The sequence below is a fragment of the Pezoporus wallicus genome, unplaced genomic scaffold (assembly GCF_028554395.1).
Source record: "Pezoporus wallicus isolate ANWC-B61680 ecotype Strahan unplaced genomic scaffold, APGP_CSIRO_Pwel_v1 scaffold_6362, whole genome shotgun sequence".
Lineage (NCBI taxonomy): Eukaryota > Metazoa > Chordata > Aves > Psittaciformes > Psittacidae > Pezoporus > Pezoporus wallicus.
In genome coordinates this window covers 6,760,454-6,775,403 of record NW_026637663.1, presented here as the reverse complement: position 1 = coordinate 6,775,403, position 14,950 = coordinate 6,760,454, and the positions used below count along the sequence as shown (strand labels likewise).

The window sequence follows — 14,950 nt, the reverse complement described above, 5'->3', positions numbered from 1 at the left end:
TATCAATCCTCACCACAGTCTTCTTATATACACCTGCTTTATTGGAAAAAAAAAAAAACAACAAACCCCCAAAAAACTAACAAACCCCAACCGAAAAAAAAAAAAAACAACAAAAAAACCACATCTAACAGACGCTCTGAAGTGTGTGAAATAATATGGTTGCCTTCATTTTCCTAGTTTATTTCCCTCTGGAATAACTAAAATCACTGGGTTTAAAACAAAACAAAACAAACAAAAAAAAACCAAACCTTGCAGCACAATAAATCTGTTCTAAAAGGACAATTTAAATAAGAGAACCCACTAAATCACAGGCACTGTTACTTGATAGTTACTTCAACATCAAGTTTAGACACAGGAGTCTGCCAGAGGGAAGACAGCTCAAATCACAAATCTGGCAGGCTGATTTTAAAGCCTCCATAAAAGAATATATGACAGTGCAGCCAAGCTGGTACTACCTTATGAAGAATTCAGCTTTTAATACAGCTTTTACATACCCATAACAGAAATAGTCCAGTTTAGACACTTCTTTTTTTGGTGGTAGTGTATTTTTATTGTATTATGTTTGAATCAACAGAAAATCAATACGCTTAATGATGAGTCAGTGTTAATGCGGACAGGAAAAATAAAGTCATTATAATTACAGGAATTATATCCAAGGGTGTTTGGGACAGTTTGCTCTAAACAGACTGCAATACTAATCCATGTGCTCACTCTGAAGAGGAGGAAGATTTTTGCATTTACACTAGATGAAGCCCAAAGATCTGAGCTTTTTGTTGCTTGGCTTGAATTTGGTAAAAGGCTTAGCCTGAACTCAAATACGATGTTCCAGTTTTAGGAAGTACTGCATACAAAATTACAGGTTTTTCTAATTGCACTAAATACCAGTCATCTAATCTTTCCTCAACTTTCATCCAGTTACAATTAACTCTGTAGTTTCTCAATTGAATTTTGAAGCTCAGCATATAATTACAATTCCCTTGCAAATGCAACAATTTTAGGTTTGACTCTCACCCATACTAAAGCGTTTTACACCGATTTGTGAATAGAAATGAGGTCTCAGCATGGGGAATGTGTGTGACGAACTGTCACAGATAGCCCCTTTTGTGCTAAAGAGTATTAAGTAAAGCCTCAGTCTGACACCAGTGTTGTCTCTCTACGTACATTCAGAATCATTATTACAAATTGAACTTAAAATTCAGCTTATAGCCAAGTAATTTAATGCATTGGTGAAATTTATATAACATTCCACATCTTATATCAGAAAAATCTTTCCAGATTTCATGAACACCAAAATGCCTTCAGATTACTCCATCTGTATGTGAAATAGTGAGAAATAATGACTATATAATATACATGCAAGGTCAGGGAAAATTGATTACTCTCTCTATGCTTTGTTTTCTTTTTTTACCCTAAATTTTGATGGAAATTTGATGCATGAAGGAAGAGAGTGGCATTCACAAAGGCTAACTTTATCGCAGCAAATTTAATTCACTATGAATGCTAGGAAATTTATTTCACTAAAATGCTAGGATTTTCCTCAGTGAATGCTAGGAAAATTAAGTTCACCGGGCTAAAATGAAATTTTTAATAGTCTTGAAAAGCTAACAAAAATATTCACAGAATTTCCTACAAAGAAAATTCTGTGCCCCCACATAGATTGACCTGCAGTTTTCAATTTATGCAGCAGAAAATTTTCTTGTCTCAACATTCAAGTGGAGAAGGTTTATTGAGCTTCTATCATTTTTTTTCTACCATTTTCTGAATATATTTAAGTACTACTATCTAAAATTGTGGAAGGAAGTTGCATTTGCAAGTTTCTAGAAAATTGTATCTTCAATACTCACAACAAATGCTCACATTTTCAGCAGGGCAACAAAGAGAAATAGCAACTTATAACTTCGATAAAAGTTAGGCAATACAACCAGCTTCCAAGTTTTCAGTGCACTGTAAGCCACCAAAACACCACATAAAAATATTTATGGAATGAGAGACGGCAAGGAGGGATATTAGATTCAGGAGCATTATTTTAACAAGAAGAATGCAGTACTGTTCTAGCTTAGCCATCTATCCCTTTATGATTCTGATGAATAAAAACAAAACAAAACCAAAACAAAACCCAAACAAACAGAAATATTAATGCCTTACTTTACTGCAAACCCCAGAATTCCAGTGAGTTTCACTATAGCAACTCCTGAGGCACAATAAACCTTTCAGGGAATGTGATGTGAGTTTTGTGGTTTGTAATTTTATGAATACCTATTTCCTACAGATATGGTCATATGCAACTGGCCTTCAAAAGTGAATGTGAGAATCTACTGTTATTTAATATATATAATGATTTATGATATGGAATATTTGTTATCGAATAACTGAATGCAGATATCAAGAAACAGGTATGTTATCTTCCCATGTTGTTTTTTCCTCACATATGGACGTGTCTGGCTGTGTATGTATAGGGAAAGTACTCTGTATGGGGGCAGAAGATATACGTGATTCAAGGATGGGTATTTTTACCAGCTAACAAAAGTAATGTAATGTAAATTTTTAAAGGTTCATTGCCTTCCCACATGTTTGTTTTCATCATTTCTGAATTTTTAATGGTACTTGTATTTTGGCCTTAAAAATGATCAGGCCATCTTAATTGTAAGGTAGCAAAACTACTTAACAAAACAACCCCATGTCTCCATACCTCTGCAATCTCACTAGCAGAAGCCTAGAATACTTAATAGGGCATAAAAACCCTACAATAGGCAAACATTGTATTTTTCAATGATAATTTAACACCTGCTTCTCAGTTTCTGCCCCATTTCCCAGGACTCCGTACCTGTGGAATTTCTGCAGTTCCCTGCAGTGCTGATAACAGAGATGGGGAGTTGTAAAAATGTCTGTTTTATGTCTGGTGTTCTTTAGTGAAAGTATTGGGGGACATTCATCATTTTTAAGGAGCTTTCTTTTTAATGCTGTCATGGGAATGTGTTTGATTTACTCTCCTTCTCACCACTGCTCCTGCAACAGTGGGGATTACCTCCATGGTGTGAAATGACATTCTGAGATTTATCAAGTGTGTTTTACCAATACCAAGTGTTGTGCAGGAATAACTGGAAAGGAAGGAATAAAAGCTTCTTTCAGGTAAACACGCAGTAATTAAACAAAGGTTTTCTATAAATTAGCTGTAGAGTCCTGCATTTTTTAATGCTGTTCATAACCTTCATCTTTCCACACCTTGTGTCTACCAAAAAAGACAACTTCAGGAAGAGTAACCAGAACAACACACTGAGCAAAAAATAGCTCATACAGCTACTGTAGATACATAAAGAATATTCACATGACACTTTTCTGTCCCAGAACTTGAGGTAGCTTTAGGAAGCATCATGTTTTGCATCCAACCAATATTAACAGTTAGATAAACTTAGGGGTTGTTTCACATATCTAATATCACGCAGTAAATGTGAAACATGGATAGGGGATGGGATTGGCTAGCCAAACTCCTATCTGCCCATCCTAAATTCTGCTCCATATTTCCTCTATTAAAATCCAAGTTCTTCCAGGCTGCCATGCTCTTCTTTCCTATTTCTGGATATTCACCAAAGTCAAAGGTGGTTCTACTGGGAGAAAACGAAAGGCAAGAAATTATCCCATAACTTAAGCACAGTTGATTAGACATGTATTCAAAACTTATCTGAAGTTACTGAAGAACTAACATAAAATTGAAAAGAAACGCTGAACAATTTCATTAAAATAAGAAAATTTTACACATTCCATGGTATTACATTTCCTCTGAGAAAATCATTATGAAAGCACATTCACAATTAACTCTACCTGCCATCTTGGTTGTCTGTGCACATTCTCCTCTAGATGAAAAAGGTGGCAAAAGTGATCCCGTTCAAAAAAAGTCTAGTAAGTGCAAACTGAGAAATTTGCATAAATGTCTTTGAAATAGCTATAGCATCATGCCTGCAAAATATTCAGAAGCAAATGAAAATACATAAACATGCTGGTGTCAGCCTGACACTGCTACAGGAGACCTGCCTGCAATGTCAGAAAGTAGCAAGGCAATGCCTACATCAAGGCTAGAAACAACAACATGTATTAGACTGAATAGGGACAATAGTGACAGAAGAAATGGCACCCCTGAAATATTAGTTAGAACAGAAGTGCATCTACTCAACTTCAGCATACACACTAATATTTTGATTGTAATTCCTGTGCATAGTGGTACTAAAGAAAAATGTACAAAAGGGAATCAACAGTGATCTGGAACATATCAACAGTCCTGGGGGAAAAAAAAGAAAACCCTCTGTTATCCTAAACAGATGGCAATTTTGAATATATAGTGCGAAATGGGAGAAGGGTGCAGTCGTGCTTCAGGCTTTCATTCTGCAATATAAGAGCAAAGTTTTGCCTTATTATACCACATCAAGTTCTAAGAAAATCTGTAGCTGCCTTCTCTGCTGAATGAGATTTCTCCAGACCTCTTAAGGCTAAGACCTTAGCTGTTACCACTGCAAAATCCCCTAGCATTCCAAATTTATTTCCAAACACTGCTGTAGCTGGACTTCCTTCCTGAGGGACAAAGGGGTATATTGTCCTTTGACAATATACAACATCAAATGTGAGAGCACTGATACAAGCAGGGGAGGAAATGTGCAGAGATGATCCCAAGGGGTCTCATAACAGTTGGAAAATCACCCATGATCTTCCATGAAGCAAAAGCATACTCTGCATAGTCACCTGGGCTCTGGAGCAGTCTCTTTATCTCTGAGCTACTAAATTAAGATCAAGTGCTACTATCACCTTCTCCTTAGCATTTCTGTAAAAAATTTCCCAGCCCTCCAAAAACAAACTGAAGCAGTCTGGAATTTTATCTGACAGACACATGAATATAGCTTTGAGAGGAACTAAGGTCTGGTTCCTGTAATGATAGAGTAATTCTTATAATAATCTATTAACTAACCTAGAACTAAACTGAAACTTCTCAATAATACTGAATATAAATAGAAAAAGTGAACTTGTTCTATTTATATTTGGTATTACTGAGGTGAAGCAACTATTATAAGTGAAAGCGACTAACTCAACAACATCTTGAGCCAAAAATAATGCCATTTGTTCTGGGACTGTTCATCACTCTAGATTTATATTTATTATCAATGTCAATGAAAGACAGAAGCAAATTTCTAAGCACAACCCCTTTTTCACTGATGTCAGTGAAGCATAAAACCGCAATTTTAACCAGTCTTCTGAAAATGTCATTCATTTATGATTACACTAAAATGAATGTACACTTTTCTCTATTTTAAGGCTTCTGAACATTTTATATTATTTTTCATAACTGACTGTCATTCTACAGAGACTTTTCATACTGGATCAAAAGGATTAGTCTGAAATATATTCTTTCTGGCTAAAGCTCACCTACAGACAAGATACATGGGAGATTCTCCAAATCATTTAAACATGACAGACCTTAGAAGCTGAATTAACTATCCATATCTTTGTTGAAACTTTCTCAGTAGTCTCTTCCTTCCTCCCTCTATTTATTAAAACATCAATATTGTGCTTGAACAACTGAAGTAGATGGGACCAGGTGAATTCCCTCAAAGGCTCCAATCTACTTTCTTTTTCAGCTTCACTTACATTATCAGGTTAGCTTTTTAACGCTGTTTTCCTGTTTCTGACAGAGAATGGTGCTGCGGCACAAACGGGCATACAGTACATAGTTTTAAAGTATTTTTAGAGCTATGTCCGTGCAATTCTCTCAGCCTCGAGGAAGGTGAATAGCAATTCTGGCAACTGCTCATACACTTGGGATTTATATGTCAATGAAAGATGGTCAGAAGCAAATACCTAAAAAAACAGTGAACCTGTTAATTGTCCTGATGAAAGACAAAAGAAAGACACATGACAAATGAGTATGACTGTGGAAACCCCCTTCAATACCTAGCTTATACTACTACAATTAAAGTAGATGGGTCATAGAATCACAGGGAGGATTAGGGTGGCAGTGAGTTCAGGGCTAGCTTAAAAGTTAGACCAACTTTCTCAAAGCCTTGTCCGGTTGAGATTTGCAAATCCCCAAGGATGGAGCACCCGCAACTTTCGCCAACACCTGTCTGTGAGCTGAACCACTTTTCCAATGAAGAATTTTCCTCTTTAAGTCTAATCACATGCCACATAAATCTACTATTCATGAGACAATGTTGTAACAAGTCTTACCTGGGCACCGGGGAGTTTTGTGGGCCACAGCAGTACCACTGATAGGACGACCATTGGGAGTGACACACCAGCAGTATCCAGTATAACTATGGCACTGAACCTGTCAGGAATGACATGAACCATGTGCAGTTTGTCAGACATATGTCTGTTATCCCACAGCATTCATGACATGAGTATGAAACACTAGTCCAGCAAACTACAACCTAGAACAATAAACCATAATGGACCTAATCTCAGTCCTACATATAGCATAATGTTTATTTCAAGCAAAGTGTGGTAATCCTTCAGAACTGAGTGAAAACTACTGAAATATGTGGTTGTTTACACCCTATTTCAGAAGACTGGGGTGCAGGTGTTATGAAAACCTCACAATGAAGTTCCTCAAGAGACAGATAAACTGTTACTGAAGCAAGCAATCTTGATTTTTTTTCCACATAGAGAACATATGGTTCCACCCACTGAAGAAGCAGGACAGAGTGCTTCTGCCAGCATTATTCATATCCCAAGCTGTCAGAAAGGAAACTCCTGGAATTCCTGTTTAGAAATCAATTGCATTGTAATTCCTGAAGGCCAATATCACTTCCCTCACCATGTTTGAACTAAGAAGGATTGTCTTCAGCACAACTTCACAACAGAAATGCAGTACAGAGGCAGCAGAAGGTGATGTTGATTGGAATACTTATCAGAGTAAGCTTCTAACTGCATCCCTTCTGAATTCCATGATCTAACCTAAGCAAAGTAGTCTTAGACTATACGATTGTGCAAAAATTCAGCTGAGAATAGGGAAGAATTAGCACTTAAGATATGGACTCTGGTTTCAAGATTCCTGGTCCAAATGAGGAACAGATCAGAAACTCCAAGCATTTTACCATCTGATGAGGAGGATTCAGGGGGCTATAAGAATGACTCAGATGCCTCAGCCTAGAAGAACATGGAGTGCATTGCATGAAAAATGATAATGTCTGGCTCTCTTCCTGGCCAACTCTGAAAAAAAAGAACAAGGACTTGGCACAAAACATGAATTTTCCTTCCATATTTTAACATCAGCCTTAGCAGAAATTACATTTTGAAATCATGTTTCCCTTCATTATATTTGTCTCTTCTTCATTTTCTGCAAACACACATATTCGGACTTTCCAGCCATGCAAGATACTGAATGAAAATATTTCAACCTGACTATATGTGCCATCGTCATTGCATTCTGGGATAAACACTTGTTGAAATTCCTTGCGAGCTTGTTCCTGGGTGTACTTCCTCTCAGCCACACATCTGGAAACATCTAGAGAGAGGGAGAAGACAAGTCAGTTGGATGATGCAATACGAAGAAATGATAAGTGATAATCTAAATTAGGAAAAATAAGGAAAGATCTGAGACACATAAAGAGAATCAGAATTATAATCAGTGAAAACGTACAATCACTTGCAATGTTTTTAGGAAAGAAAACCAGTAGAAGACAATTTCTAGGCAATAATTCAGAACTGGGAAATGAGATGGAGAGATGCCTGGAAAGACAACCTTGCTGCTCCAACTGCTGCGAAATGGTAGAAGTCCAAAGGGGGTTTCTCCTATGAATTTAGCACAGCAATAGATACTATATTGTGCCCCACAATATTCTTTCAATGCTGGTGGCAGCACAAGCCTTCCAGAGCTTCAGGAAAGGCAAAGCAGGCAGCAGGAGCCTTGTATTTCCTACTGTGATTTTACACACTATCTACTGCAGTTAGGCAGCAATCTCAGCTGTGAGTACAGGTGTGCCTACCAGGCTGGTAAAATAAATGAAATAAAATATATTGTACACTATAGGGGTTCACTGGGGAGGTGATTCTAATAATTTTGGACATTAATTCATACTATGGTAAAATTTAGTGTAAGTTTATGATTTAGACATGGCATAAGTCAAGTCTACCACATGGTCCTTCTTTTGCCCGTGGTTAATAGCACCATCTCCTAAGTTACTTGGTACTAGTTTTCCTTCCAAGACAAGGTAGAAAACTAGACAGCTTTAATTCAGTTAACTTTCTATTGTCTAATAAATTATATTGTCTACTATATATACTTTCAATTAGGCAGACAAGGACTGAGAAAAGACACATAACATACACTGTTGTACCTTTCTTTGTTTAAAGCTGCTACAAATTTTAGCATTTTGCTGATGCAGAATCAATACTTTAGGATCTACTTGAGCTGCGCAATTTCAGAAGAAATGAGAATACCAGGCAAGCTTAAGGTAGTATTAATGATTTCAAGATGTGAGTGTAACATCTGAATTAGAATGATCTCAAACACACACACGCAGAAAAAAATGTTGCTTCTGATCCTGTTTTGACTGTTAACTGTTTCACAGCAACTGGCTAGATCGCTTTTGGGGCTAAAACTGTCAAGTGATTACCTGTGAGACAGGAGTGTTGTGGTGATCCATGAATGTTCATGCAGTTATTAGAAAGCACAAGGACAGACCTTCCAGTCCATGCAGGTTGCACACTGAACAGAATCTGAACAGTGAGGCAAAACCACTTCCACTTCCCCATTTGATATCATCATATCTTGACAGGGTTTTGGCATCTAAAAGTCCTCAGGAGCATACAGGTGAGCCAGCTAAGTTCCCAGTTCCCCAAGCACCCTCTCTGTGCCAGTGTCAGCCGGACACACATGCACAGAACCACCATGGAAGCTTAGCACAACTGCGGAAGTCCTGGGTACAGGATGAATCTTTCACTGGTCATCTCCACCAAGCTTTGGACAACTCACATGTCAACATTAGCATAAAAAATTCCCTTCAAGCCCTGGGTAATCTGGTGTGGAAGTGCAGCTTAATGAGGACAGAAACTGGTCCTCAGCATCTGCATCTGGGAAACAAAATTGGAGCCCTTTAATTCTAATCTTTGTATTGATTTCCCTTCTGGTCTTGGATTCATGTGCACTACTTCTGTGCATTAGTTTACTCTTCTCACAGGAGCATTATGAGAATTCATGTTGATAATATGACCAAAATACGTTTCACTTTGAAAAACTGTGTTTCAGTCTTAACAACCTTAATTATATCGTGTTATTGCAGGAGGCATATTCACAGGGATGCAATGTTACCTAAAATGGACAGAAAAATTCAACCATCCAGAAACGTGAGAAAAATAACAAGGAACTGAATTAATTTGTACTCTGGTCCTTTAATAACCTGTTTCTTCAAGGGAAAATTATAGTCAATGTACTGTGCAGTTCAAGTGAAGCCTGTTAATGTATGCACTGCCAAACTTTTTGGGGGAAAAAAAAAAAAAGGAAGATTTTTAAGCAAGCTTTGGTGTCATAAGCCTTCTTCTGAGCATGGTTTGGTTATACAGTACTTAATAACATGTGGTTTTAATGTAGCTAGTATTTTAACTGAAAATAAATCACTCCTTTGTTGGCCCTCTGTCCTCGTTTTTCTAGAATGACATGTGGTTTAAATGTCTAAAAGGAAAAGTGATATAAATTCCATCACATAAGGTCTCTGGTATAGTACCAGTAGGGTTGTAAATTATCTCCAATATTTGAATTATCATAAAAAACATGCTAAGGAGAAAGAGAAGTTCTCCAAAACCGTCCACCACTTGTTCCTAAACAGCCTGATGCTCTAAAGGCCTCCTGTTTCTGGATGATCTAATATGCTTAAAAAATCAACAATGACCAAATTTAGTGGAATACAAAATTCCCATCTGAAGCCTTATTTTGCATTATATAACCATGGAAACATTTTAAAGCTGTGGGCATCGTTGTGCTTCAGTATACCCAAAATAAACCCATGAAGATTTCTTATCAAGTTAAGTATCTGAAACCGTGTATTGTCAAAATATTATTTCCAGTTCTTTTTTTTTCATTTCACCAAAGTATTACCACAAGGGAATAACTGTGACACACAGATACAGTCTAAACCTGATAGAAGAAATGTATTAGGATGGTCAAGATAAAAAGAAGACATACAAAAACATTCCTCCTCAGAATATTAATCAACATTAAATTAATACTTCAAAAGAGCCAAATTCCTTTCAAATAAAACATCACTGAATCCAAAACAAGTCATAATACTTTTTGCAATAAATTTGCAGAATTTACACCACCTGAGAATCTGTCTCTGTGTCCTGATTGCAATACCTTCTAAATCTACTGCATGATTTCAAACATATTTTCAGAAGGAAAAGAAGAATTCAAGATATTTATGTACTAGACATCTATGCAAAATAGCAGCTGAAAAAGGATGAGAAGATTAATTCTTGCCATGACTGGGAAAAAGACTGAAACATGAGCTCACATCACTTATCAGACAAGAGATGGATGTAGGGACATTTTGCAGCTCCTAACCGGAAAGTCTGTGATAGGGAAGATCTTAATCCATAGGCAAACAAACTTTTTACATTGTCATTGCTTCTGCTCACTCAACAAAGCCAAATCTGGGACTCATTCTGCAAAGTCATGTGAGTGCACCCAGACAATTCATGTCAATCAGCTCACACAAATCTCAAAGTGCATGAGCCTAGGCTTAAGTGGATTGACAGAAGGTTTATTGGAATACTGGCATCTAAGGAGATACCAGTTAAGTCGCACATATACAGATTCAACTTTCCTTTTTCTCTAGAACAGGAATCACTCAGATCAGGATGGACTCTGATTATTTTGATATAAAGACTGAGAATGAAAAGTAGTGGAACATACCTGGTAGCTCTCTGCTGATTTATCAGCCCACATCCTTGATTTTGATGATCATGTACCGTACCCTGACCAAAGCAGGCTAAACTCTTTTCAAGTGAATGGCATTCACACTGGTGACAAACAACCTAAGAGCAGAGGGGACTCCAAATCTGCAAGATGTTGGAAGGATGAAAAGAACTATGCAATGCTGTGCATCACTGGAACAATTCAGCCGTGTTTCACTCTTGTTATATCGGATTTTTAGCTCTAAAAAAAAAAAAAAATCTGCTTTTGTTTAAAATTTTGGAACCATCCAGCTGAAAAATAAGGGGCTTTAAATGGTTACTCGTTTCTGACTAGAATTCCCACTATACTTTATTTTTCTTCCTAGCTTAAGTATTACTAAGGGACCCAGCAGGCTCAAGACAGAATCTGGTATATGACCTGGTGAAACAACCATTTGACTATAAGTGATGTAAAAAGCTGGCTGAAATGAGGCTTTATTTGCCTACACTCAGACAATGGGAAAAAACTATTTTGCAGCTATGTATGCCTAGAAGTAATTGGGAATTATGTCAGTGACTGACTCAGTGAGATTTTACCTTCTCAACTCCAGCGGCTTTTGCATTCCAGAAGATTGCTGGAAATCTCCTAGCATAGAAACTAAGCATGAAGATGCACCAGTGTGCCTTAAATAAGCTCACTTAGACTGTAAAAAGCTGCCAAATTGGGTTGGTACAGAGCTTGAGGCATTTTAGTACAGTACGTTGGCCAATGTTTGATCGTACAACTGTGATTCAGCTCTAGCACTGCAAAGGCTGCTAAAGGTTTAAGAAGACAAATACATCCTGGGGTGTATAACTAAAGACAGAAAGGGGTGCATGAGAGTGGACAGGAATACACAGAACTGGATTACAGAGCTGTAGCTGTCTGGGGAGGACTTTCTGAATTGCCCTAGTGACAATTCCTGAGGAGACCAGTGTCTGTAAGGCACAGATGAAATAAGGAGCCATCTTGATTTTGTGCTAAGCTTCCATATGTAACAGAGAAGAATTTCACCTACTAAGTGAAGTGGCGCTGATATACTGCTGCAAGGTCCAGAACCAGATGCTGTCAAGCATGACACCTGGGAGCACAGGATTTCCTGAGGTAGCATTGAAGTCAATAGGAAATTGCAGTACCTAAGTAAATTCTGGAAACAGAATCAGCCTCACAAGCAGAACAGGGCTGACTTGGAACTAATTTTATTTTATGCCTTATTTCCAACAGTACAGCACCAAAACCACTGAGCTTTGAGGGCGGGGGCAGGGAGGGGAGAACCAAACCAAAAAAAACACCAAACATTTATCAGTTTCAACTCTGCTGGCTAATCCTTGAATAATATATCACTCAGAGAAGTTTATGACTGGAAAGTAGAAGTTTATCTTTAAAACAATGACACAAACTCATTGAGGGTGTAAACACCATCTCTAAAGTGACATTTAATACAATTGAATTTACAGCAACTTTGGGGCTCCACAGGGAGATCTAACCCAGATTCTCTCATGGAAAAGTAAACAGCTTGCCAAAAGAATAGATAAATCTCCTGCAAAGGTTTTGATTTAGTTCATCCGGTATTTCTTTGTTTGCTATATATTTCAGTGAGAATAAAAGTACCTTTCCCAGTCCCAGTACACTGAGCAGACTTTGCTTGCTCTCAAAGAGATTCTTGTGTGTGACACAAGTTTGTTATGTATTTATGCATAAAATACACTTCACAGTTTATTGAGTTATTTTATTATAGATGAAATATCCTGCTGAACAGATCAGAAACATTTACCACTTTGTTAAAACTATTAATAAAGTGGTTAAACTTAATCATTTGAAGAAAAAGTTCCCTTGAGGACTTCCCACAGATACTTAGCTGTTCTTATGCTTGAGAGAAAGCCTTTCTAAAGTCACATAGATGAGAACAAGCAGCCCTAGTACAGTCACAGATATTTACGTATCTCTCACTGCTTCTCTGTAGGTTTCCCTTATTACTGCTCCATTATGCCAGAATACCTATATAAACTTACCTGCTCTTAAATTTAGGAACATACAATGCAACAAGCTGTTTGAAGTTAGCATTTTACTGAATTGTCCTAACGATGATCTGGAGTTTTTTTCTACTTCTGTGTTTCTTTCCCAATGCTATATCCTTTTTACAACTCATACGATGAAATCAAATGGTCTTCATTTGTAGTTAGTTTAACACAAAATTGTTTTATTCAGCACACCATCTGTTTTGGAGATGAGCACACCATTTGGTTTACATGACAAACTACACATAACATGAAAATTTTCTATAATATTTGACCTAGGTCTGTCTATATTCCAAAGAATTGATCATGATTACCAACAAAGCATGTAAATAGCTGTAGTTTCTAGCTAGGAAACACATAGCGAGATATACATGCTCACAGTTTCAGTTTCAAAGATGCAGAGATCATTAGCCTCTTGGGCTGGAAAGGATGTCAGTGCAGACATTTAGCCTGCCAGCCATAAAATAGACTTGCTGCTTCATGACAAGGGCTGGCCAACTCTTTCACTATTTATTTTTATTGCTGCTTTCTGGATTCAAACAAAACAACAGAACAATCTTAGCCTCAACTCTCCTCTACTGGCATCTAACAAGCAGTGTGGGGTTTCTTTGTTGTTTTTTTGGTTCACCACCCCCCCCACACACACCCATTTTGCAACCACCCAGCAATTTAGATAGCTAAGCTTTAAGATAAAATAAAGAATGTTGTGCTGAATTCCTTCTTGGCACAATAATATTTCTCTCTATTTGCTAAGAGTCATATTTGGAGAGATACAGTCTGACTAGAACTGAATCAAATATTTGCAAGAAAAACTAAAGCTACAGCTTTCTGACTTTTTACATACCAAAGGCCAAACCAGGCTTTCTGAGCAGAGCAAGATTACTTTCATACAATCACAGTACTGCATATCTGATTCTAAAAAGATACCTTTTTTTTTTTTACCTAAAAATGATCCTATATGCTTTGTTTCTCTGCAGCCTAGCTTTGGTATATTATGCTTGAAGAAATATTATAAAGAAAAATTAAGTATTTTAAAGAGAGATAAATTTCACCTCCAGCAAACTGTGGATGCTATTTCAGTGTTAGTTGTCCTATGTTCCAGTAGATACATTAAAAAGAGCAAAGGATATTCCACAAAAATATTCCAAACAAACTATGTCTACCTGCAACAAATTCCTACCAGAAAGTATAATCAGAAACCAACTCCTCTTGCTTTCAGAGACTACATAAATTATAATCTCCATATAGAGATATCTTTTGTTCACCAAGATTTTGAGTATCTTCTTCCTCAAATTAACATTTTTACTACAGTGGCTTGATACATAACAGCTTGACACATAGTATAAATGAAAACTCAAAACCAAACTGAGGGTGAGACTGAACAGTGTTTTTATCAGGATTGCCAGAATTACAGTGGGGAAATGTGCAGTCATCCTACAGATTAAACATAGTGTCTGCAGCAAGAAAATATGTCTGAAAAAGGAGACAGCTCCCAGATTTTTTTTTTTCATAAAAAGTAATCATTTTTTTCCCAGCATCCCTTTCTTTTTGTTTTTGGTTTGGGTTTGCTTTTACATTTTCTTTTTCCTCATAAGAGTGAGGACAAGTAAAAACGTTCTTCTTTCAGTCTGCAGATTTTGCAAGCTCTCAGTGTGTTCAGGATTACTTTATAAACTGATACCTTGGTCCAGTCCCACTTTCACTCCTTTCAGCTAGGAAAAGTACCAAACCTACTCACTACATCTTTCTCTCTCCAAAGGAAACATCTCGGGAGCATATTCTGCCAGGCAGCAGGTGGCCTGGCCAAGCCAATAGCCCTGCCCATATACATTGACCTAAGGGACATGCTCAGGCAGTGCGACCATACATTGAGCTCACACCCAGCTCACAGGCAAACCTGAGCTTGAGGGAAACCTCAAGCCTTAAGAATACAGGATAAGGTGTGCACTCGGAAAATATGTCCAGCATTTACAACCCAGTGCTGTAGCTAAAAGGTGAAAGCAACATTTCCCCAGAA

The 14,950-nt window shown here is 37.4% G+C and overlaps 1 protein-coding gene across 3 annotated transcripts in view; it reads right to left on the bottom strand.

Annotated features, from left to right (window-relative positions):
* Nucleotides 1-14,950, bottom strand: part of SMOC2 (SPARC related modular calcium binding 2) — a 138,641-nt gene that overhangs the window by 70,237 nt on the left and 53,454 nt on the right. For all 3 annotated transcript variants that reach the window (XM_057406965.1, XM_057406964.1, XM_057406966.1), the window contains exons 3-4: nt 7,383-7,489; nt 6,211-6,310 (exon numbers count right to left, since the gene is read on the bottom strand). In XM_057406965.1, the coding sequence (XP_057262948.1) occupies nt 6,211-6,310; nt 7,383-7,489 (207 nt within the window). The remainder of the gene's footprint in view (nt 1-6,210; nt 6,311-7,382; nt 7,490-14,950) is intronic.